The following is a 24,547-nucleotide window of genomic DNA, read 5'->3' on the forward strand; positions in this document are numbered from 1 at the left end:
AGGAATTCCCAGTGCCATGCTGGTCCTCTGTACTAATAAATGCCCACCAAAATATTGGGTAATACAAACTGGGAACCCCAATCGCACCACGGCCACTGAGCCAGCTCTGAAATGGGGACAGAAACTCAGCCTTCAGTTCCCTGGTGACTGAATTCACACATCCTCTTACCCACTCCCCAAGTGTTTCTCTAGCTAAAGCTTGTTTTAAGGTATCTGGAAGGAAAGCAGGCAGGCCCTTCACCTATCCTGGGGGCTTCCAGGGTCAGAAAGTGGAGGAAAGACCTATTGAGGGGAGGTGTCAGGGAGGGGCATCCCCTCTGGTCAGAGGCAAGTATTGTGAAAGATCATCCTTCTAAAAGGAACAAACATCAGCACAAACCCTAAGAAAAGCAGGGCATAGAAAAATGTGGAAAGAACCAAAATACTAAAAGGAGGTAAAAAACATAAAATCATTTGTATGCATGACATGTAACACTATCTAGCACAAAGGTTTTTGTTGATTTTTGTTTAAAGTAGACACAAGGAAATGACAAAATGAAGGTTAACAATCTTGATAATCTCAATAGACATGAAAAGCACTCGACAAGATACAACATCCATTTATGACAAAACTCTCAAAATGGGTTTAGAAGGAAAGTACCGCAACACAACACAATATAGGCCACATGACAACAGCTAACAACTGAACACTTTCCCTCTAGGATCAGGAACAAGACAAGGATGCCCACTCTTGCCACTTCTATTCACATAGTACTGGAAGCCCTCGCCAGAGCAGTTAGGCAAGAAAAAACAAAAGGGATCCAAACTGGGGAAAAAGTAAAAGTATCATTATTTGTGGATGACATGATTTTATATGTGGATAACCCTAAAGACTATCAGAAAACTATTAGAAGTAATAAACTCAGTAAAGTTGCAGGATACAAAATCAATATGCAAAAATGTGTTGCATTTCTCTCTACTAACAACGAACTATCAGAAAGAGAAACGAGGAAAAAAATCCCATTTACCATCACTACAAAAAGAATAAGATACCTAGGAATAAGCTTAACTAAGGATGTGGAAGACCTATACACTGAAAACTGCAATACAATTCTGAAAGAAATGAAGAAAACAAAGGAAATGGAAAGATATTCCGTGTTCATGGACTAGAAAAATTAACATTGTTAAAATGTCCATGTTACCTAAAGGAATCTACAGAGTCAATTTAATCCTTATCCAAATCCCAATAGCATTTTTCACAGAAATAGAACAAAAAATCCTGAAATTTGTATGGTACCACAAAAGACTCTAATAGCCAAAGCAATCCTAAGAAAAAAAGAACAAAACCAGAGACATCACATTCCCCAATTTCAAACTATATTATAAAGCTATAGAAATAAAAAAAAGTTTAGGTAATACAGGAAAATATAGAGATTTTCAAATTCTAGCACCTTGAAATAACTACCATTAATACTGGATGAATACCATTCCCATGCATATATACCAGAAGGATGGATTCTTCATAAAAAACAAAATTTTTTTTTCACCAGAAATTCAGAAAACAAGTAAAATAAAGCAAAACCACCAAGGCAATGATAAATAAGGAGGATTTCCTTATGCAGCACACAATTCACACCTTTCTAATCAGACTTTCGTTTCACTTTGCCTCCCAGAAGCTAGGATTCACTCCACCTCCCTTTTCACATGCTTCAAGTTTATTGAGAATCCAAAAGTGTCTCTATATCTGAACCCAGCTGTTAGCACCTTCCAGCATTTTCCTCGTCTTCCCACTGAGCCTATCATATTCACTGCTCTGGGTTTGTTTGTTTTGTTTCCTTTTCTTGTGTGTGTGGGGCAAGATGAGCGGAAAGGGGAAGATTTTGCCTGTCATTTCAAATGCTACAATTCATCTGCTCTTTAATGCACATACATATTTTTTCTGTCCTCCAGCCATCTTATCGTTCTGCTCTAGCTGAGCATTGCCATAAACATTTGTATTCCTCTGACATCCCAGCAACCACAATCCTTTCCTGAAGGTGGCCAGGGCCCTGCAGTGTCAGCCTCACTTGGTGGGGAAACTGCCTTTATCAGTTCCTGTCTCCAGATTCACCCCGAATGGGCAGATGTATGCTTCATGGTGCCTCCTAATTAGCCAAAAGCAGACACTTTCCAATGCCTCACTTTGTAATCTGCCACTACTGTTGATGTGTATAACTATTAAATGCAAAAGGCACCATTAAAATAACATTAGTTTCTGGCTGTCTCATCGACAGCTTCAGATACCTGAAGTGGAGATCAGGTGGCTGCCTTGGTGTTCTTGATCGTTCTGGGTACTTATTTGAGTTTTCAGAATTCCAGGAATCTTTCACTCACTTAAGATTGTTAGACGGAGGCGGAGGCGGAGATGAGGCACCAGGCATAGGTGGCCTATGATAATGATGCTATTGTTCTGTGTTTGCACACACTCTGGGCATGTGTGTAAAATTTTCTCTGAGCGTGAGGCAGTCTGTCTGACCTCACCCTCCTTGCTGAATGACTGACTTTCAAGGGCAACCATATGACAAAGAAAAATGAGTCCCTGGTCCTGGGCTGGGAGGCTGTAGAGGCTGAGAGGGAGCACCAGAGGCTGCCGGAGCCTCCCACAGCCGAGGGCAAGTTCCACAGTCAGAAGCCCCCAGGAACTTCAGGGCCCCAGCCTTTTATATAAGTAAAAGTTTGGGAAACATTCCAGGCAAGTCAAACAATAAGTATTCCCCCTGGTTAGCAAAGATGAGAACCAAATCACCTGCCTAGCTTAGACTGGCTTTATTTTATTTGCTAAATAAAATATTTCTACCTTTCAGCATATAAATAGCACTTACAAGCATTTACTACTTCAACTATGAAATTCACTGAGTGATGGCAGAAAACTTCTGCTGGGACAGCAGAGCAGGGAGAAGCTTTAGGAAGTGGGGACATACCTTTTTAGCTGCTGCTGAAGAAATTGCTTTCTGGTCCAGTAGGTTGAGAAGCTCGGCCAGTGCAGAAGGTGTGACAGGACTAGCAGCCCCCAAAAGGAGAGAAAAGAAATGCACATTTCATGTCAGCATATCCATTTACTGTTACTCATAATTGCAAGACTTGATTTTATAGGTTTAAATAATTAACCTCCCACCCAGGAAGGAAAACAACACGCCATTTGGGCTTTATTTTATTTATTTTGTATTTTAAGATATAACAAATTTTTGTGACTAGTGTTGTTTTTCTTTGTTTTACCACCCAACAATAACAGCTGCTTGGCAGACGTTGTAGCAACAGACAATTGCTCAGTTTAATTAGTCAAAGAAAGGAGGTGGCTGCAAAATTCATGAACTATGATGAGGAAAGAAAAAACAACAACAATCCCAGTAATTAAGTATTTTCAACAGAAAGATCAGCCTAAAAATTACTTCAAACAAAACAGCTAACAAAGCCACATTTTGAGAGTTTCTGTGGAAATATAAATTATTTTTTATTATGAGAGCTTTTCTTTAAGGGAACGCAATGACTACCCACCACTTCTTTATCCATCCTCACGGGCATCTTCATAAACTGTTCTCTCCTGAAGGCTCACAACAGCTTTCTGGACACACAGGGCTTAGAATTCATTATCTATACTTCTAGGACATGACTTATTTACCAAGATGCTGTGATACAAAAGGCCAAGGACCAAACAAACACATAAAGTGTCATTAATTCACACTTAGGGGTAGGAGTTGGGGTGAGGGGGTATGAGTGCCTAGATTACTGAAAAAACAAAACTGAATTACAGATTTCTTTTAAAATATATGGTTTTGCTACTTCCAAACACATACAGTAACTAGGCCAGTGGTCGGCAAACTGAGGCTCGCGAGCCAAATGCGGCTCTTTGGCCCCTTGAGTGTGGCTCTTCCACAAAATACCACGTGCGGGCGCGCATGTACAGTGCAATTGAAACTTTGTGGCCCATGCGCCCCATGCGCAGAAGTCGGTATTTTGTGGAAGAGCCACACTCAAGGGGCCAAAGAGCCGCATGTGGCTCTCGAGCCGCAGTTTGCCGACCACTGAACTAGGCTAATTAAACCCGTCTATCTGAGGTCATCAGGGACTAGTTTTAAATGGGTGGGTCAGCTTATAAACAGCATGGTAGCCTGTGGGGGTAAATGAAAGCTTCTGAAATGCTTAACACCACTTGAAAACACCTTCTGTTTGAGTCTCGGTTGCCATCATTCGCTATTAATTTCTTTGTAAGCTCTTAGATAATAAAAAGAAAACTGCTATTTAGCCTCTGCCAATTTCCATGAATTTCAGACCAAGCGAATGCAAGTTAACCTGGTGTGCCTTACTGTGCAGTCTGATGCAAGTACAGTGAAACCTCATTAGGATTGTTCACTGAAAGCAGCTAACACATGGAGGCAGACATCAGCCTTCAAGTGTTTGTTTATCCCAAAGTACATATGGATAAAGGTGACTCCTGTGGAAATTAGGTTTGGAGAGTGCCTGATGTTATTAGTTGGCATCTGGAACATCTGTGAAGCCCCCTGATTAAATCTCAACAGGAAGAGGGGCAGAGGACTGGGAAATAAGCTTTTGCCAACCTCCCACCCTTACTGACTGGTCATTCAGAATCGGGTTTCTGGGATGCTCTGCAATCCTAGAAAATACAACAGCCAATTAGACTGTGCAGAACCACAATCAGCACCGAGGTGGAACTGGATTTCTAGAACAGTGGTCGACAACCTTCCGGACCTCACAGACCACCAGTGGTCTGCAGACCACCGGTTGGCAACCGCTATTCTAGAGCATACAAAAAAACACACACAACAAATACGGGGTCTCTACTCCCATATGAGTCCAGGATATAAGGGATGCTGGGACAGAGAAGGACAGAAACAGGACACAACTAAAAATACTTTGCCTTTCACCTAATGACCTTAATTCATAACGTAGGTGATAAATTTATACTATAAAACACCTCCACTGACCTAACAGAACTTTGGGTTTCTCAATCATCTTTTTACACCCACAATGCTTGACACATAGTAGGTCAATAATATGTGTGTCATAGAATTCTTCCCCATAACAGGGGTATCTGGTATACTGTGTATACCAATTCCAGATACACCAGGGCTAACCTCGAGTAAGAGGATGACAAAGATCAGTTCCTGTCTCACCCTTAAGGACCCCACTCACCAGATAAATAAATATACCATCAATATGGAACATAATGGCAACAGAAGCACAACTACTAACTTGCTGATGTCAGATAATACCAGTTTCTGGACAGTAAACGCGTCTCAGGCAAGAATTAGCTGACACTGAAGGCTTAAGCTTTCTGTGCTTGCTTCCAATCCCCCAAGGCCAAAGTATCTACAGAGCCGGGGAGATGGGGTATGTCACCTCTCCCAACTTCATCCAGAACTTTGGAGCTCTTTTAGGATCACAACTCCATCACCAGCTTGGATTGTGGCAATAGATACCTGACACCTCTCAACCATGATCCGGCCAAGCTGTACTTGAGAAATGTGCTGACCATCTCAATCCCAAAGCTCATTTTAGGCCCAAAGTCCACCTTCTGCAGATGCAAGAGCTCCTGGAGGAAGACATGGGACTTGGACATCCAGGGGCTCTTGCTGCTCAATAGTCCTTTTATCTCTCTAACTTCATAGCAACCGGACTGTTCTCACAGTCTCCTTTCCAAACCCCTCTCGGCAAAGACCCTCCCCTCCCACTTCATAAGGACATCAGCTGATGCAAGATTCAGAATTTTCAAGGGAGCCCTCCTCCTATTTCATCAAACAACCCCCTCGGCCCATACTCTTCACCCCATCCCCCTCTATTCCTAAGATTCAGACTCACTCAGACACCTACTTCCTCTCTCTTGTGCTTTAATGCTGAGATCTTCCCTATCATGAAAATGCCTTCTGCCTGGCCAGTGATGCTCAGTGGTTGAGCGCTGACCCATGAACCAGGAGGTCATGGTTCAATTCCTGGTCAGGGCACATGCCCAGGTTGTGGGCTGAGAGCCCCAGTAGGGGGCACGTAGCAGGCAGCCATTCAATGATTCTCTCTCATTATTGATGTTTCTATCTCTCTCCCTATCCCTTCCTCTCTGAAATCAATAAAAAATATATATATATTTTAAAGTAATAACCAGTCCTAGCTCACAGGCTATAAAATCAGGTCTGCCACATGACCTCTAATGGGCTCCCAACCTCCACAGCCCCATTATTAATGCCATCCACACATCATGCTGCTGGACTAATCTTCCCGTCACAATCAGTCCCTTCTTGGCCCGAAACATTCCCTGGTTCCTTAGAGCCTTAGGAACTACTGCCATAGCTGGCCTGGGAGTTCGGGTACGCCACTGGGCTGGACAACTGGGCTTTACCAAGAAATGCTGGCTCAGGGAATATGTCATTTCCACCTTCTTAATGAAATCCAACCTGTTATTAACAGTAATTTAGAATTAGATATTAACAACTTTAAAAGTAATATGCCCGAAGTAATTAAAAAGCCATGTTTAAAAAGAGCTTTTCTGGTTGGATCCTTTAAATGCCAGGGGCCTTAGATAGCCTCTAAGAACTCTGAGAGGTCTACAAAGATGGATGCTAATTTATAAAATCTGTCCCTGGCGCCTTATCTCTAGAGCAGTGATTCCCAAAGTGGGCGCTACTGCCCCCTGGTGGGCGCTGCAGCGATCCAGGGGGGCGGTGATGGCCACAGGTGCATTTAACTTTTTTTGTATTACCTTTCTATTCTGAGTTCAATAAATAGTTTCATAATTTCAAACTTCAATGTTTCTAATTTACACCTTTCTTTACTATATTTTACGAAAAAGGTAGAAACATTAATACATATATCTTTCTGTTTAATTGCTATTAAAATTTCTTCAAATAGGTTTTCAATATCTTGCTGTCTCTCATCTTCTGGCACCCCTATTATTCTGATGTTGGTACGCTTGAAGCTGTCCCAGAGGCTCCTTACACTATCTTCGTATTTTCGGATTCTTTTTTCATTTTGCTTTTCCGGTTGGGTGTTTTTTGCTTCTTCGCATTTCAAATCTTTGGCTTGATTCTTGCGCTCCTCTGGTCTGCTATTGGGTGTAATATTCTTTATTTCAGAGCGTGTATGCTTAATTTCTAGTTTCTTTATCATAGCATCGAGGGTCTCATTAGTTTTCGTGAAGCTCTCCAAAAGTTTATTGCAAGCCCTCAAAATTGCGTTTTTTAGCTCTATATCCTCCATTTCTGTCATGTTTTTTTGTCTCCGCATTTTTTATGCTTTCTTGGTGCACCCTCTAGTGGTCTTTGTGCGCAGTCTTGTTCTAGTTGAGCCTTGATTGTTGTAGTTAATACTAGAGGGATTTGACCACCAGGCCGACTGGCTGTGTGAATCAGCTGTGTCTGCCGCGGAAAACTTCTGTCCTCTGGGGAGGTGCTAATCTAGCCTTTGCCTGAGGCGATCCGGCAAATGGCTCTGCGCAGGGCTTGGGCGGGGCGGGCTCAACAGGGCGGGCGGAGGGAGCCGTTATGGTGCCCTCAGTCCTGTTCCCAGAGGCTCTGCTTCTCAGAACCCCCGGAACCGCTGCAAACCTCGGAGGGAAAGCTGCCTTCCAACTGATGCCAGACACTCCCGCTTCTCCCGTTTGGGTCCGAGTCCCCAGCGATTCGCCCGTATCTGGAGCTCAGAGTCTGAGACTCCCCCCTGACCGAAAACGACAACCGCGCTCTCAGCCACCAGCCCGCTTTGCGCGCGCACCTCCGCACCTGAGTATTTTCCACACTGCGCCTCCTCTGAGCCTCGGTGTGCTGTTATTTTTCCTTCTAGTTGAAGAGTCTCTCCTCAGCCAGCCTTCCTGCGGTTCTGGGTGATGTCCGTTCCGTCTTTTAGTTGTATTTTTGAAGTGGTTGTTTGCGGCAGCAGTCTGCAGTGTTTACCTATGCCGCCATCTTGGTCTCGACTCTCTTTTCAATATATATATATTTTAAAGTAATAACCAGTCCTAGCTCACAGGCTATAAAATCAGGTCTGCCACATGACCTCTAATGGGCTCCCAACCTCCACAGCCCCATTATTAATGCCATCCACACATCATGCTGCTGGACTAATCTTCCCGTCACAATCAGTCCCTTCTTGGCCCGAAACATTCCCTGGTTCCTTAGAGCCTTAGGAACTACTGCCATAGCTGGCCTGGGAGTTCGGGTACGCCACTGGGCTGGACAACTGGGCTTTACCAAGAAATGCTGGCTCAGGGAATATGTCATTTCCACCTTCTTAATGAAATCCAACCTGTTATTAACAGTAATTTAGAATTAGATATTAACAACTTTAAAAGTAATATGCCCGAAGTAATTAAAAAGCCATGTTTAAAAAGAGCTTTTCTGGTTGGATCCTTTAAATGCCAGGGGCCTTAGATAGCCTCTAAGAACTCTGAGAGGTCTACAAAGATGGATGCTAATTTATAAAATCTGTCCCTGGCGCCTTATCTCTAGAGCAGTGATTCCCAAAGTGGGCGCTACTGCCCCCTGGTGGGCGCTGCAGCGATCCAGGGGGGCGGTGATGGCCACAGGAGCATTTAACTTTTTTTGTATTACCTTTCTATTCTGAGTTCAATAAATAGTTTCATAATTTCAAACTTCAATGTTTCTAATTTACACCTTTCTTTACTATATTTTACAAAAAAGGTAGAAACATTAATACATATATCTTTCTGTTTAATTTCTATTAAAATTAAAAAAAAAATTAATTTTCAGGGGGCGCTGAGTAATATTTTTTCTGGAAAGGGGGCGGTAGGCCAAATAAGTTTGGGAACCACTGCTCTAGAGTGTTCCTTGCAGGTGTCATCATGGGACTATTGTGAGCTTAGCAGTACTGCTGTTCTAAGTGTTGGGAACGTTCACCCTAGTGGCTAAGGTTGTTCATTAGTGTTTGTCCCAAGGGCCGCCTGGCAAACCAGACCAGCTAGCAGGTCTTTGGAAGGTATAGGAAGAGAGCTGTTCCAGCTGGGTCTGGGCTCCTCAGTGCTTGTTTTCATACAAAATAAAACAGAACTGTTGTTTAGCTTCCTCTTTACCTGATTTTAGAACAACCAAATACCCTTGAACAATGCCAGGTTTAGGGCGCCGATTGCAAGTGCATCTAAAATCCACTTAACTAATAACCCAACTTCCCCAAACTTAACTAATAGCCTATTGTTGAGTGGAAGCTTTATCAATAACATGAACAGTCGATTAGCACATATTTTGTATGTTATACATATTCTTATAATAAAGTAAGCTAAATAGTATATTAAGAAAATCATAAGGAAAAGAAAATACATTTACAGTATTTATTGAAAAAAATCTACGTGTATAACTGGACCAGCACAGTTCAAACCTGGGTTGTTCAAGGGTCAACTGTATACTTTTATTATTTCTAATTGTGTTCCCTTTCAGTTCTTAAAACTCTAGTGCTTATGAATTGTTTGGATAAATACCAGGAGCTCCAACTTCACTAAACAGGCTCATTTATCAACCTCAGTTCCTTTTGAAGCTACCAACACATTAAGCAAACCCCTAATTTCACAGACCAACATAAAAAGAAACTGACCTGAAAGTCAGGGGATGTGGCTTCCAATCTTAGCAGGTTGCAACATAACCTTATGGATTGCAGTGATGGCGAACCTTTTGAGCTTGGCGTGTCAGCATTTTGAAAAACCCTAACTTAACTCTGGTGCCGTGTCACATATAGAAATTTTTTGATATTTGCAACCATAGTAAAACAAAGACTTATATTTTTGATATTTATTTTATATATTTAAATGCCATTTAACAAAGAAAAATCAACCAAAAAAATGAGTCATAGGTTCGCCATCACTGGATTAGGGCCTCCATTTCCCCATGTGCTAAATGAAGAAGCCAGACCAGAGGATATCTAAGGTCTCTACCAGGACTAAAATTCAGGGAGCACAGCCAACAATATTGAAACCATAAATTCACAGCTAAAATTTGCATTTTCTCCAAAAGCTCACACCACATCTTGCAGCTCTTCTGGCGTCCCCTGGCTGACACCATCTCCCTCCTCTCTGCTCCCACTGCACTGTGCAGAGGTCTAAAACAGGAAGCACCCCATTCTGCTTTAAACTAGGGCCTGGATGGGGTCCTGTTTCTCTCTCCACACACTGCAGAGATCCATGTGAGTTCCCACACCCTACATATTCCGGTTCTGCTCCAATGATACAGTTAACTGTACTTTTCTGACATCTTCCACCCTCTGCTCCTACCAGCTATGCTCCTCCCTGGTCCAAAAACATGCCAGTTTGTTTCCATTCCCACACCTTGGCTCCCCACTGGTGTCATGCAGCCCCTCTCCCTCACCAAATCCTGTCCATCCTTTAAGGCAGGGGTGGGGAATGTCCAGCCCACGGGCCGTATAAGGCCCTGTGATATCATTTGGTCTGGCCCTGCCCAGGCAGCAGCAGGCGGGAGTCGAAATTCAATAAACCTAGGAGCTTTTTTCATAGCAGCATACATTTATATTAAGTAAATTATATTAAGAGAATGATGTTATAAATAGCCAAATAGCCCTTGGCAGAAGAAAAGGTTCCTCACCCCTGTTTTAAGACAAAAAGGCAACAGATGGATAGGTGTGGAGGAGACTGAGGGTGGCCATTGCTTTGGCACCTAATACACCTAGATGGCAAAGAGAAGGGAGCTAACACTGAGGGCCCATTCTGTGCCAGGCACTGTGCACTTTCCTCTCAAAACTCTTGGAGGCAGGTATGGCCTTTTTCTTTTACAGTGAGGAAACAGGGTCAGAGGGGGGAGCTCCTTCAGCGTCACTGCTGACAAGTAGCTCTGGAGAGAAGTGCACTGACCCCACATTAATACACGCATATACACATGTGAGCAAGAGGCTGGACCTCAAGTTGGCATTGTAGAGAGTTCACGCCTTTGAGCAAACAACTTTTGGAACTGTATACCAATATATATGCCCATCTTTCCACTGTATTTCTCCACAGCAATGGATACTGAGACAATGACACACCCACCAAGACCGGGCTCCACTGGGGCTGGGAACTTGCCAGGGTCCTGCCATCTGCCTCTGTGTCCCTAATGAACTCTCTCTCCCCGACTCTCCACATTTAAACCTGCTGCTCATTCTTTCCTTCTTGAAACTCCTTTTTTGGGGCATCTGTGACACCAGCTCTCGCCTGGCTTTTCTCCTTCTTTGCTGCCCATGCTTCTCAGTTCAAGTCCAGAGTCTTAGGCTCATCGGCCACCTCCCTGACAGTTCTCATCTGTCCCCACAACTCCATGTACCTTCTCTATGCTGCCCAGTCCACGTTCCACTTACACCTGACTATGTATTTGCATTTCTACAAGTGCCATGCTCAGACTTATTCAAGACTTTTCCACATGTTGCTCCCTGTGCCTGAACACTTTTACCCCTGGACTTTGCCTGACTAACCCTACTCATCCTCGCTCAGGTCTTGGCTTAGCTGTTAGTTTCCCTTCTCAGAGCATCTAACTCACTGCTTTGTAATCACCAGCTTCTGGCCCATCAGCTCTGAAAGCAGGGACTGCGTCTGTCATGCTGACTAGTCTTCCCAGGCTTACCAGAGTCTGAGTTAACATGTGCTGAACAGTGAATGCATGAGAATGCTCAGATTTTACCTCCCATATATCTGTCAGCAGCAGATCCATATGTCTGACTGCCTGTTGGTTATCCCCATGAGGCAGATGTCTGTCCTTCACCAGGTTAGGGAAGTTTTCAGTCATTATTTCTTTAAATAGATTCTTGATCCCTTGCTCTCTCTCTTCTCATTCTGGTACCCCTATTAATGCAGATGTAGTTACACTCCATGTTGTTCCAAAGGTCCCTTAAGCTATCCTCATTTTTTAAAGTTATTTTATCCTTTTGCTGATGTGACAGGATGTTTTCCTCTACTGTGTCTTCCAAATAACCGATTCAGTCCTCTGCTTCATTCAACCTACTGTTTATTCCTTCTATTGTATTCTTCATTTCTGACTTGTTTTTTATAATGGTTTCTATGTCCTTTTTCATGTTGTTGTATTTCTCACTAAGTTCCTTGAGCAGCCTTATAATCTTTTTAAAAAAATTCTATACCTGAAAAATTGTTTGCTTCCATTTCATTTAGCTTGTTTTTCTGGAGATTTATCCTATTCTTTCATTTGGGGCATGTTTATTTTCTCCTCATTTTGGCTGACTCTGTTTCTCTATGGTAGGTAGATCTGCTGTGACTCCCACTCTTGGTAGGATGGATGTAAGTAGTAGGTGTCCTGTGGGAGCCCAGTGGCACAATCTCCTTGATCACCTCAACTGGGTGCTCCAGGAATGTCCCTTGTATGTTTTATGTGGGTCCGGCTGTTGTAATTGAGTCTTTGATTGCTATGGCCCATGCGTTGGGTCAACCCTCAGGCTGGCTGACAGTGAGGATTGACCTGTATCATAGTGTCTGAGCTGTTGTGCAGGTGCTAACCACAGGAAGCAGAATTCACCTTAGCGTCTAGTGCCTGCTGAGATCTCCCTTGGAAATGCCACTTGTGAAGCTTATTGGATCCCGCTCTGATGCTGTCTTAAGCTAGCCACTGGGTATACTGTTCTGGGGCCTCTTGGGAGGGACTCTGGTGCAGGCCAATGTCAGACGTTGCTGTGACTGACCATGGGCAACCAGATTGGAACTACAAAGCGATCCACAATTTGTGGCTGCCTCTGCTGGGCCTGGGTATGTGTGGGAAGGATCAAGCTGCGCAAAGGCCGGCTTTTACCAGCACCAGGCCCAGGGGCAGGTCAGCAAAAGTCCCATTGTACCCTAAGATCCACCTCAATCTGCCTCCATCTGCAGGCTGCCTGTCAGGCTCAGTTACTGAAATAGCCTCTGGCGGTACTCAAGGTGCATGAGGTAGGTTCTCAGCAAGTCATCAAGTAGGGGTAAGTGGTATTCACCAGACTGAGGTTCAAACTCGGTGCCAGTAATGGGTTTGAGGCCACTCAGGAAAGGTCCCTAGGTATACCAAGTTAAGTGTGCCACCTACTGGGTGCTCGCACATCTTTGTAGTGGGTGGGGTCTCAGGAAATCATCAGGGTAAGACCAGCAGAGTTTATCAGTCCCATGACTCAGCCATGTGAAGGGAGGGCTCCCCATTGGTCGAGGGAAGAGTCCCTTGTCCTAGAACTACAGGGCTCAGTCTGTCCAGATTCTGCCAAGAGCCCGACTCAGCAGGGTGGGGCTGCTGGGAGTTGGAAGGATGGGGCTAGTGTATCTCTCATGAGGGGAAGGTGCTGATCAAGCTTGGGGGATTCTGTAAGGAGGGGAGTGTTCCACCCAAGAAAGATGGTGTCTGTGGTGTGGGAGAATAACTCAGCAGAGGGATCCTAGAAGCTGTTCCTTCACATAACTCTAGTCCGTTCCGCCCTCCCTCTTATGGAGCCCAAGGTGAGTGGCTGCAAATGAGATTTTTGTGCATTGGCTCTTTAAGAGAGCACTTGTGTCTTTAGCAGACTGCTGTCTCTCCCCAGCGGACAAAATCCCTGCTGATTTTCACAGCCAGTATTATGTGGGTGCCTCTTCCTGGCTTTGGAGCCTGGCCTCGGGTTGAGACCCCATGCTTCTCAGTGGGAACTTTTGCAGCTGAGATATCCCTCCAGAATCTCAGCCACTGCCTGTGGGAGCGGGGCCAGCTCTTTTCACATCTCTGCTCTTCCTACCAGTCTCGATGTGGATTCTTCTGTAAATCCTTGGTTATAAGACTTCTCTTCAGCTAGTCTTCAGTTGGTTATTCTGGCTGACTATTCTATATTTTAGTTGTAATTCAGTTTGGTCCAGGGAGGAGGTGAGTGTAACATCCACCTACTCTGCCACCATCTTGATCTCCCACTGTCTGTCTTCTTATAGTTCTGTAGCCCCTCAACCTTGCAAACTCCTTGTTCTATTCATCCACAGTACAGAGGACATTGTGGACAGTCAGAGTTTTCATAAGAAAAGCTTTAGAATTTGGAATTCCCAGGGGATGTTTGTGTCTTGTCAGGAGATACTGAGGGGAACAGGAAGAGTAAAACACTGGTCCTGCCCTATTTCAACTGCTCCTGGACAAAGAGTTCATCTCAAAACAAGAAGAAATCCCTAGACCCCACTCACCTCTCACTGACAGCAAGGTTCTGTTGCTTTAAAAAACCCAGGAAAGTGTTGAGGACCCAACTAGTCACTTTTTTGGGCTCTGCCCTAGTTTCTTTCATCACATTTTGGAAGAACTCCAGTAGGCCAACTTCATTCTGTAAAGAAAAAAAAAATGTATAAAACCTCCCAAAAAGTGAAAGATCAGCATTCTGAAGACAAATCAAACTGCCACCCTCTGCCTCCTCTGAGACAATTTCCTAAATATGGAGATGTCACCAGAAAATCCTGATCACTTTCAGTAAATAGCAAGTATTCTGCTACTGTCACCATGCATTTATATAGCACTTCCTTGAAGGAATGAACATATTTCACAGCCCTCACTTTATGGACCAGAGGACAGTGAAATCCCCCACCCCCCAAACTTGCTTGCCCTCACAATGTCAGTCTGTGTACTCTGTATCCTTGATCCTTGGGCCCAAAATGTTCAGCCTGAGTTTACTGTCGTGTCTTTTTCCAGTCCTTTCCTCTGTTGGAAGTCCTAGTGATTGCTAGAATAACAAGGTAAGAAAAGCAAATCAAGAAGAAACAAACAGAATATTCTACTTCTGAGAAACCAAAAGTGGATTGTAACTGTATCCATCTTTACATCATCCCAAGAGGTGACAGAGTGGTTTTCAAAATGAGGAAGAACACAGGTACATGTGACCCACTTAGACCACATAACCAATGGAGGGAACAGCAGTTTCTACGTCTTCTGAACCAAGCAAGCTAGGCTCAGCTGACCCTGCCTGTCATCCTGCTCCGTGAAAGCAATAAGCTGGGTTGACTCAACAAGGAGTCTTATTTGAAGAAGACTCTACTGTCTCTCCCCCCGCCCCCACCCTCGCCCGGACCATCAACTCCATGAGTCAGGGGCCATGCTGTCCTGTTCATTCTGTAACTAGAGCTAAGTCAGTGCTGGGCCATGGCAGCTACTTGGTAAGTATTGGTGGATGGAATCAATGTCTCCCATCACCATGTGTATTTTTTCAAAATCAGATGTGAACATTCATACATTCATTCTTTAGCATACCATGTTTACTTTTAAATATCAGAATTGCCAACAGTATGCATAGAATAATCCCAAGGCACATATCAAGTTATGCACCATAGCTAACTTCCAGCTCAGATCAATTTGGCAGGACCAGGAAACCTGGCTAAGTCCACCCCTTGTTTTTAGTAAGAAAAATAAAAACATATCCCACTTGCACAGGGGAAGCTGACGTTTCCAAATGCAGAGGAGACACATTTTAAGTATTAGATTTCCCCAACCTGCTGAAATTCAAATCAAACCACTCTTTCCTTGAAATATAGCTTTTCAGCTTCATACTATAGGTAAGTCTCTCACCCTCACCTCTTTCACAGAACTTTCATTAAACAAAAGAACTTTCTGGAAAAAATTAGATACTAGGAAGAAGACATAGTAACAAAAGTGCTCTAGAAATACACACAGGGACAGTTGCTAAGGTAGAAATTCCATAACAACAACAAAAAAATCTATGTGACCTTTGTAACAGATAAATTCTCTGGTGATAAGCCAACTGAATAATCCCATAATCATTTCTTGAATCTCTTTTCAAGCCAATGCTGCTATTCTGCTCATGCTAAAACAGGGCAGAGGCCACCTCAGCAGCCAACACTTGACTACAGATAAAAGCAAAAGCAGGCAGCATGAAGAGGAAGTTCTGCTTAACTTATGGAAAAGTATTCAAACCTCCACAATGCTACACAAATCGCTGGGGAAGTAGAAACCGCTATCCAGCCCAAATCAGTTGGGTAGTACTCTCTTTGTTCTATCCCAGATGGGCTGGCTGCTGGGGAAAAGAGCTGTCAGGAGAACTCTCAGCTTTGCCAAAGAAAGGTTTTCTAAATTCACCTAGAAATATTGTCCTTAAACTTGCAGGCTTGGCTGAGTTGCTGGGACATGATGAATATCCATTCCTCTCCCCTTGGGTGGTTTTTTATTGGATGGATAACATGGCAAGTCAGATTTCTGTTTGTCTTTTTGTATCAGTGCTGTGATGAAGCCTCTCCAAGCTGAAACTGTACTCCACTGGGGAGTCCATGGTTTCCGCACATAATCGGAAACGCACATGAAAATCTGTGATCATGACCGGGTGAGCTACAGACAGAGGGCTGAAGAACAATGGATCAATAAAAAGTGACATATGGGTGTCTGCTCTGGTTCTTCAGATCAGAAGCCGGCTTTTCAGGAAAAATACACACAAAAACAAACAAACAACTCTGCTCTTCCTACCAGTCTCGATGTGGCTTCTTCTGTAAATCCTTGGTTATAAGACTTCTCTTCAGCTAGTCTTCAGTTGGTTATTCTGGCTGACTATTCTATATTTTAGTTGTAATTCAGTTTGGTCCAGGGAGGAGGTGAGTGTAACATCCACCTACTCTGCCACCATCTTGATCTCCCACTGTCTGTCTTCTTATAGTTCTGTAGCCCCTCAACCTTGCAAACTCCTTGTTCTATTCATCCACAGTACAGAGGACATTGTGGACAGTCAGAGTTTTCATAAGAAAAGCTTTAGAATTTGGAATTCCCAGGGGATGTTTGTGTCTTGTCAGGAGATACTGAGGGGAACAGGAAGAGTAAAACACTGGTCCTGCCCTATTTCAACTGCTCCTGGACAAAGAGTTCATCTCAAAACAAGAAGAAATCCCTAGACCCCACTCACCTCTCACTGACAGCAAGGTTCTGTTGCTTTAAAAAACCCAGGAAAGTGTTGAGGACCCAACTAGTCACTTTTTTGGGCTCTGCCCTAGTTTCTTTCATCACATTTTGGAAGAACTCCAGTAGGCCAACTTCATTCTGTAAAGAAAAAAAAAATGTATAAAACCTCCCAAAAAGTGAAAGATCAGCATTCTGAAGACAAATCAAACTGCCACCCTCTGCCTCCTCTGAGACAATTTCCTAAATATGGAGATGTCACCAGAAAATCCTGATCACTTTCAGTAAATAGCAAGTATTCTGCTACTGTCACCATGCATTTATATAGCACTTCCTTGAAGGAATGAACATATTTCACAGCCCTCACTTTATGGACCAGAGGACAGTGAAATCCCCCACCCCCCAAACTTGCTTGCCCTCACAATGTCAGTCTGTGTACTCTGTATCCTTGATCCTTGGGCCCAAAATGTTCAGCCTGAGTTTACTGTCGTGTCTTTTTCCAGTCCTTTCCTCTGTTGGAAGTCCTAGTGATTGCTAGAATAACAAGGTAAGAAAAGCAAATCAAGAAGAAACAAACAGAATATTCTACTTCTGAGAAACCAAAAGTGGATTGTAACTGTATCCATCTTTACATCATCCCAAGAGGTGACAGAGTGGTTTTCAAAATGAGGAAGAACACAGGTACATGTGACCCACTTAGACCACATAACCAATGGAGGGAACAGCAGTTTCTACGTCTTCTGAACCAAGCAAGCTAGGCTCAGCTGACCCTGCCTGTCATCCTGCTCCGTGAAAGCAATAAGCTGGGTTGACTCAACAAGGAGTCTTATTTGAAGAAGACTCTACTGTCTCTCCCCCCGCCCCCACCCTCGCCCGGACCATCAACTCCATGAGTCAGGGGCCATGCTGTCCTGTTCATTCTGTAACTAGAGCTAAGTCAGTGCTGGGCCATGGCAGCTACTTGGTAAGTATTGGTGGATGGAATCAATGTCTCCCATCACCATGTGTATTTTTTCAAAATCAGATGTGAACATTCATACATTCATTCTTTAGCATACCATGTTTACTTTTAAATATCAGAATTGCCAACAGTATGCATAGAATAATCCCAAGGCACATATCAAGTTATGCACCATAGCTAACTTCCAGCTCAGATCAATTTGGCAGGACCAGGAAACCTGGCTAAGTCCACCCCTTGTTTTTAGTAAGAAAAATAAAAACATATCCCACTTGCACAGGGGAAGCTGACGTTTCCAAATGCAGAGGAGACACATTTTAAGTATTAGATTTCCCCAACCTGCTGAAATTCAAATCAAACCACTCTTTCCTTGAAATATAGCTTTTCAGCTTCATACTATAGGTAAGTCTCTCACCCTCACCTCTTTCACAGAACTTTCATTAAACAAAAGAACTTTCTGGAAAAAATTAGATACTAGGAAGAAGACATAGTAACAAAAGTGCTCTAGAAATACACACAGGGACAGTTGCTAAGGTAGAAATTCCATAACAACAACAAAAAAATCTATGTGACCTTTGTAACAGATAAATTCTCTGGTGATAAGCCAACTGAATAATCCCATAATCATTTCTTGAATCTCTTTTCAAGCCAATGCTGCTATTCTGCTCATGCTAAAACAGGGCAGAGGCCACCTCAGCAGCCAACACTTGACTACAGATAAAAGCAAAAGCAGGCAGCATGAAGAGGAAGTTCTGCTTAACTTATGGAAAAGTATTCAAACCTCCACAATGCTACACAAATCGCTGGGGAAGTAGAAACCGCTATCCAGCCCAAATCAGTTGGGTAGTACTCTCTTTGTTCTATCCCAGATGGGCTGGCTGCTGGGGAAAAGAGCTGTCAGGAGAACTCTCAGCTTTGCCAAAGAAAGGTTTTCTAAATTCACCTAGAAATATTGTCCTTAAACTTGCAGGCTTGGCTGAGTTGCTGGGACATGATGAATATCCATTCCTCTCCCCTTGGGTGGTTTTTTATTGGATGGATAACATGGCAAGTCAGATTTCTGTTTGTCTTTTTGTATCAGTGCTGTGATGAAGCCTCTCCAAGCTGAAACTGTACTCCACTGGGGAGTCCATGGTTTCCGCACATAATCGGAAACGCACATGAAAATCTGTGATCATGACCGGGTGAGCTACAGACAGAGGGCTGAAGAACAATGGATCAATAAAAAGTGACATATGGGTGTCTGCTCTGGTTCTTCAGATCAGAAGCCGGCTTTTCAGGAAAAATACACACAAAAACAAACAAACAAAATATTCTAGGTAACATCTTCTTAGTTTTTCTGTGAGACAGGCAAATACTAAGCCTGGCACAAATCTCAGAAGTCCCTGGTGAATGTGGCAGTGCGGCCATCTGGTTTTGTCAGAAAAACAGTGGGCCAGTAATTCCCTTATATAAGAACTGTATTAAGAGCAAGGCAGAAAGGCCACTGCATTAGGGGACTCATAAGGTCCTTTTCAAAGGCAACAAGCAAGCCTTCAACTCATCACTACTCTCTCCATCAGGCAGAGCTAAACTTCATGACACAGTGCGCCAGGTCTCCTGGCCAACTGTCCCTTCAGAGATAGCTAAAGCAGCAGGAACAACTGGTCCTGTCTTTAGGATAATACCAGCCTGTCTTTACAGCTCTGTGCCGGGAAGCATCCTTTTCACATTTTAATCAAATTTCCCAAAGCATTCAATTACACCAGAACCAATGCCAGGTCAGCTCTTAGACACTAGCGGGAACCCTCCACTGTTAATGGGCCTGTCAGCTGGTCAATGCTGGTGTGAGGCAAAGCAGGGGATCAATCGCCCCGCCTCACTGCCAGCTCTAGGAAGGAACTCCGATTTACCCTTGCATCAGGCCCTGGAAGCAATGTGCCCCAAAGCTGTCTGTTACATTCTGCCTTCAGAAATGATAAAATGTCAGAAGAACATCCAGTTGGAATAAGATGAAGGCTGATTCTCAACTGCCACACCCAGGGAACCTGATGACAGACAGGACTGTATTTAGAAGTTGGATGAAACCAGATAAAGACAGCTGCCCAGCAGCAGATTCAGAGAAGAAAGCCCACAAAGTAAAAGTTGAGGAACAGCTGGTTATGTGACTGGATGACCTGGCAGCACAGCAACCCCAGATTAGCAGTTCCAAGCAGTTAAAAGGCTCTCAGGAGTATTTCTAGAAGACTCGGGAGACACGGAGATCAGCAGACAGACCAGCGGGGAGATGCACATAGCTGCTGCTAGTGATATTAATAATAATTAATAATAATAATACATTTTAACAGCAATAATATGTGTCAGGCACTGTTCTAGGTGCTTTACATTAACTCGTTTAATTCCAACAATGACACTACGAGGCAAGTAGCAGAATTCTCTTTTACAAATGGGGACACTGAAGCACTAACTTGCCAGAGGTCACACAACATGAAAGCGGTAGAGCTGGGATTTCAACATCCATGCTCCACTGCCTCTGATGAAGGAAAAGGCATGTCCTTGCCTTCCTGGGGACTGAGACCGAGCACCAGTGCTAGGCACAATGTGAAGCAACTTGTTCATCAAAAGAATGATCTTTCCCACCACTTCCATTATTTTATTTGATACCAGCCAGCTGTTTAAGGTTCTTAACATATTAAGAATGTTACAAAGGCCCTTGGCAATTAGCTTAGAAAATGGGAAGTTCATGTTCTGCCTTTGCCAATGTATGACCACGTGGCACTCACTGCTGTGGCATGAAGCACACCTGTTCCCAGATTACAGAGGAAGACAGTGTCTCCCACCCCAAGGCAGCCAGAGCTCCCCCAGCTTCTCTTCTGTACCCCCTCCACACTCTCTCCTGAGAGAAGTTACAGCGAGTACATCCAAACAAAGACAATGCCCAATTCTGAAATACCTCCCCACGTTACAAAATAAATTCCATTATCACTCCTATAGTTTTGATATTAAGTGTATTGTACGTAATTGCATTCTAACTCCTTTACTATGGGTAACTCATTTGTGGGTTTATACCTAACTGGGCAGATCGTGCCTGTGGTGGGAGCGGCTGATTGTACAGGATGCCCCACTTCTAGGGACCGAGCAACAGTGGCTTCAACTGGGCGAGGCTCTCGCATGGCGGATGTATCATTTTGTGGAGGTGCAAACACAAAGTGCATCGGCCATTCAGCAGGGGTGTTGAGATGAGCAGCCACTGAGCATTTCTGGAGATACCCAGCATGTACATATCAATGGGGGCTCTGCGGTTCCCTCATTTCCCTGTGAATCTGGCCATTCTTACAACGTGAGAAAAACAGAACACAGACCCGCCAACTCTGTGAAGAATGGCCCAGGAAATAACACATGTTAGTGTTGGGATGGAAATGGAAATTAGGTAAGGCGACAGAGTGGTGGTTCCAGGGCAGGAAGCAGAAGTCATGGCCAGATTAAGGACTGCAGTGTACAGTGGGGCGGCGACTTGGATCTGTGCTGTGAATGAATCCACCCTTTGCTTTTCATGGAAACAAGAAGTGACTGCAGACATCTTTCAGCGAGTGAACAGAAAAGAAAAAAACTCATCCTGGAGTCTTCAGTGGGGAAAAACAAAAGTTAGTCAATTGGTGGTGTGAGGCTGGCTTAGGGGATACCATTTTCCACGTGAGTATGTAAGGAGGAAGCCAGAATCCTGAATTATCATTGCCACTTTTAAGAATATAGGGATCTCTAGTTCTGAAACTGACCCAGAAACAGGGTATACCCTCTAGTCTTTCTCAAGGAATACACAACTAGGGAGTTCTATAGTCTTCTTTTGGTCCCCACAATTTCCACCCCCAAGTCATGTTCCCAGCAGGGCTTGGGGACCCCTAAAATCTGAGCAAAACTCTGATCCCAACATTTCACTTGTGCTCTGTTCCCAGCAAATCTGGAGAGTATACATATCTGAGTTCAACTCAGAGTCCGGGTTCTATTCAGGAAGTGTTCTCACCTACAGCTGGCTCAGCCTAATGTGAAAATAAGTTTATATTCTCTGAGATGCATCAACTCTAAGAGAGATGTTGAGGGAAACCAACTTGGAAATAAGACTTGCCCTTGTATAATCAAAATCTCTGTAATTCAGGAATAAAAATCGACAGCAGACAGGCATAATTAGATGACTATATCTGCAAGAATGGGACACAAAACCATGTTGTTGAGCAATCAATTCTGACTGTAATCACATTTCAATGTCCTTAAAGTCACTGTTGCCCAGTGGGCCCAAATGGAGGGAGTGTGTGCTACTTAACAGCAGCCTTCTGTTTACTGCCCCCAAAGGAAATTATTGCACAAATAGGAAATCAGGCTTCAGAATGGATTAAGGACAGAGCACCTGAGTTCCCGAGGTTGGGCACTCGGGACCTTCACTCCTCCCTGCACTTTGCCCCAGTGGGCAGTCCTTGAGGATCAAATGTCTCTGAGCTGAGGTCCTTATCTATGGAAGCCTATCACTTACATCTGAAATGAACTGCTGGTTTTGCATGAGTGAAGTTAGAAAATGCATCTTTTTAAAATATGTATCGATTTATTTACTTCATAGAGGAAGGGAGAGGAAGAGAGAGATAGAAACATGAATGATGAGAGAGAACCATTGATCGGCTGCCTCCTGCACACCCACACTGAGGATCGAGCCCGCAACCTGGGCATATGCCCTGACTGGGAATCGAACCGTGACCTCCTGGTTCATAGGTTGATGCTCAACCACTGAGCCATGCTGGCTGTGTGGAAGATACATCTTTTTATTCAACTTTACCAGAACAAAATATTGGTTATTTTTCACAGTGCATAGACTAACTGTGAAAGCACCCAAAACTGGCAAGCACTGGATGCGATGTTATTAAGAATTAAATCAATTTCGAAAATTGAACAGAGCTGAAATATGGTGGGTGACAATGTTGAGCAAATGGAATTTCCTTCATCAGGAGTTGCAGGGGTGGGCAAACTTTTTGACTCGAGGGCCACAATGGGTTCTTAAACTGTACCGGAGGGCCGGAACAAAAGCATGGATGGAGTGTTTGTGTGAACTAATATAAATTCAAAGTAAATATCATTACATAAAAGGGTACGGTCTTTTTTTTTTTTAGTTTTATTCATTTCAAACGGGTAGTTTGCCCACGGCTGAGTTAGAGGGTGAGTATTTGCTCCTCAGTAAGTTTGGGCAGTCTAAAACCAGTCAATATGGTTTCAGATGCTTTTTCAAACTATTAGCTTTAAAGCAGCACTGCCTATGGGATATATACATATTTACCAAGGGAAATTATTTTATAGGCAATTTATCCAGAAAAAAAACCAGGCCATTTCAAGCTTACTAGAGACTCAAAACAAAACTCTTGGAAAACAATCCATTTAACAATCAACCATAGTCATGATATCACTGCTGTTTCTTTGTCCCTTGGAGACACCTTAACCTTTCTATGATGTCAGAAACAAAGGATTATGACTTTAAACGGGGAATAACCAGCTGGGGAAAATGAAGTTGTTCAAAGACTCCTACACTTCTTGAAGCTGCATACGAGAACAGGCACACATGTGTGGCAGCACAGGCCCCTGATGTGAATGGCCCCATCGTGTTTTCCTACAGCCTCCCTGGGCCATGCTGGGCTTTTCTTGGCATCTGCCCTGCATGGTTCTCAGTGTGTTAGCAGCATTCTTTGCTCTGGCAGCATATCCTTGGGAATTTGCTTGGCTGTATTTAGACTTTTTTTTTTTTTTAAGATTCAGTGAGGTTCTGCTGTGCCTATCATCTTTGGGGTAAGCAAGTCATTCCCTTCCTCTTTCAGCTCCAGTTACCTCTGCAGAACCCTCCCAGCTCCTAGTGTCAGACAGGAGACCTGGAATCAAGACTGTCTGTCTCTTAGTTGGTATTTTAATCTACTGCCTTGTAGGGCTACCCAAGAGTTAAAAGCAACATGGAAAAGATAAAAGCTCTCGGTTGACAATAGCAAGGGAATGTAACGAGTACAGCAGGCTCTCAAAAAACACTAAGTTGGGGATGTTATACCATTCCTCCCATAACACAGGAGACTGAAATTTTTCTGCCTACCAATTTCATTCACAGCCAGTCACCGTGACCTTATGTCATTCCTCACATGTGCCGAGCTGCGTAACTTGAGGTTCTAGGCAAGATCATCCCACAAAATCCACAAGCCCCATGCACTTGGCCCTACCTGGACCCTTCTTGATGATTCAGTCAGAAGGAGCCAAGTATCTAATGGAGAAAGTTTAGAAAACAAAGCTGCATAGGAAAGCTTGCATTTCTACTCTGACTGAAGTTTTCTACTTGAAAAGTGGACATACTTTCTGCTTTTCTTTGGAGTTGACTGATTTTCACTAAACTTAGTAGACAGCACTTTCTATTTATTATCTTGAAAAATAAGAGGGGTGGTCAAAGTTTGAAATGAACTGATGTTTTTTTATGACTGTGCTTCATGAAGCTTTAGTGGGACTGACACAGTATTAATGTTGACAAGAGTAAAAATTCTATTTTCTCTATTAAGTGATCTAAAACTGCAAACAACTTGAAACATTATCTCTATTTGCATGTGGCACATTATGCGTACAGGCAGGCAGTAGAGCTTACAGATGAAGAGCCTGGGCCCTGAAGTCAGCCGGTCTGACCCCGGTCTGACCCTGGCTCCCCCACAGGCTTGGGAAAGTTACTTAATGCTTTATACTCAGCCACAGAGGTGATGTCTCCTCACTTGTAGAATGGGTGGAACAACTC

General features: G+C 43.6%; 1 protein-coding gene across 3 annotated transcripts in view; it reads right to left on the reverse strand.

Annotated features, from left to right (window-relative positions):
* GATB (glutamyl-tRNA(Gln) amidotransferase, subunit B) overlaps positions 1-24,547 on the reverse strand; it is an 82,885-nt gene that overhangs the window by 9,457 nt on the left and 48,881 nt on the right. For all 3 annotated transcript variants that reach the window (XR_001363125.1, XM_014543881.1, XM_005871413.2), the window contains 2 exons: positions 16,825-16,958; positions 2,940-3,018 (listed from right to left, as the gene is read on the reverse strand). Coding sequence is in view for 2 of the 3 variants with exons in the window: in XM_014543881.1 (XP_014399367.1) it covers positions 2,940-3,018; positions 16,825-16,958 (213 nt within the window). In the remaining variant the exon portion in view is untranslated. The remainder of the gene's footprint in view (positions 1-2,939; positions 3,019-16,824; positions 16,959-24,547) is intronic.

This window comes from Myotis brandtii, unplaced genomic scaffold (assembly GCF_000412655.1).
Source record: "Myotis brandtii unplaced genomic scaffold, ASM41265v1 scaffold34, whole genome shotgun sequence".
Lineage (NCBI taxonomy): Eukaryota > Metazoa > Chordata > Mammalia > Chiroptera > Vespertilionidae > Myotis > Myotis brandtii.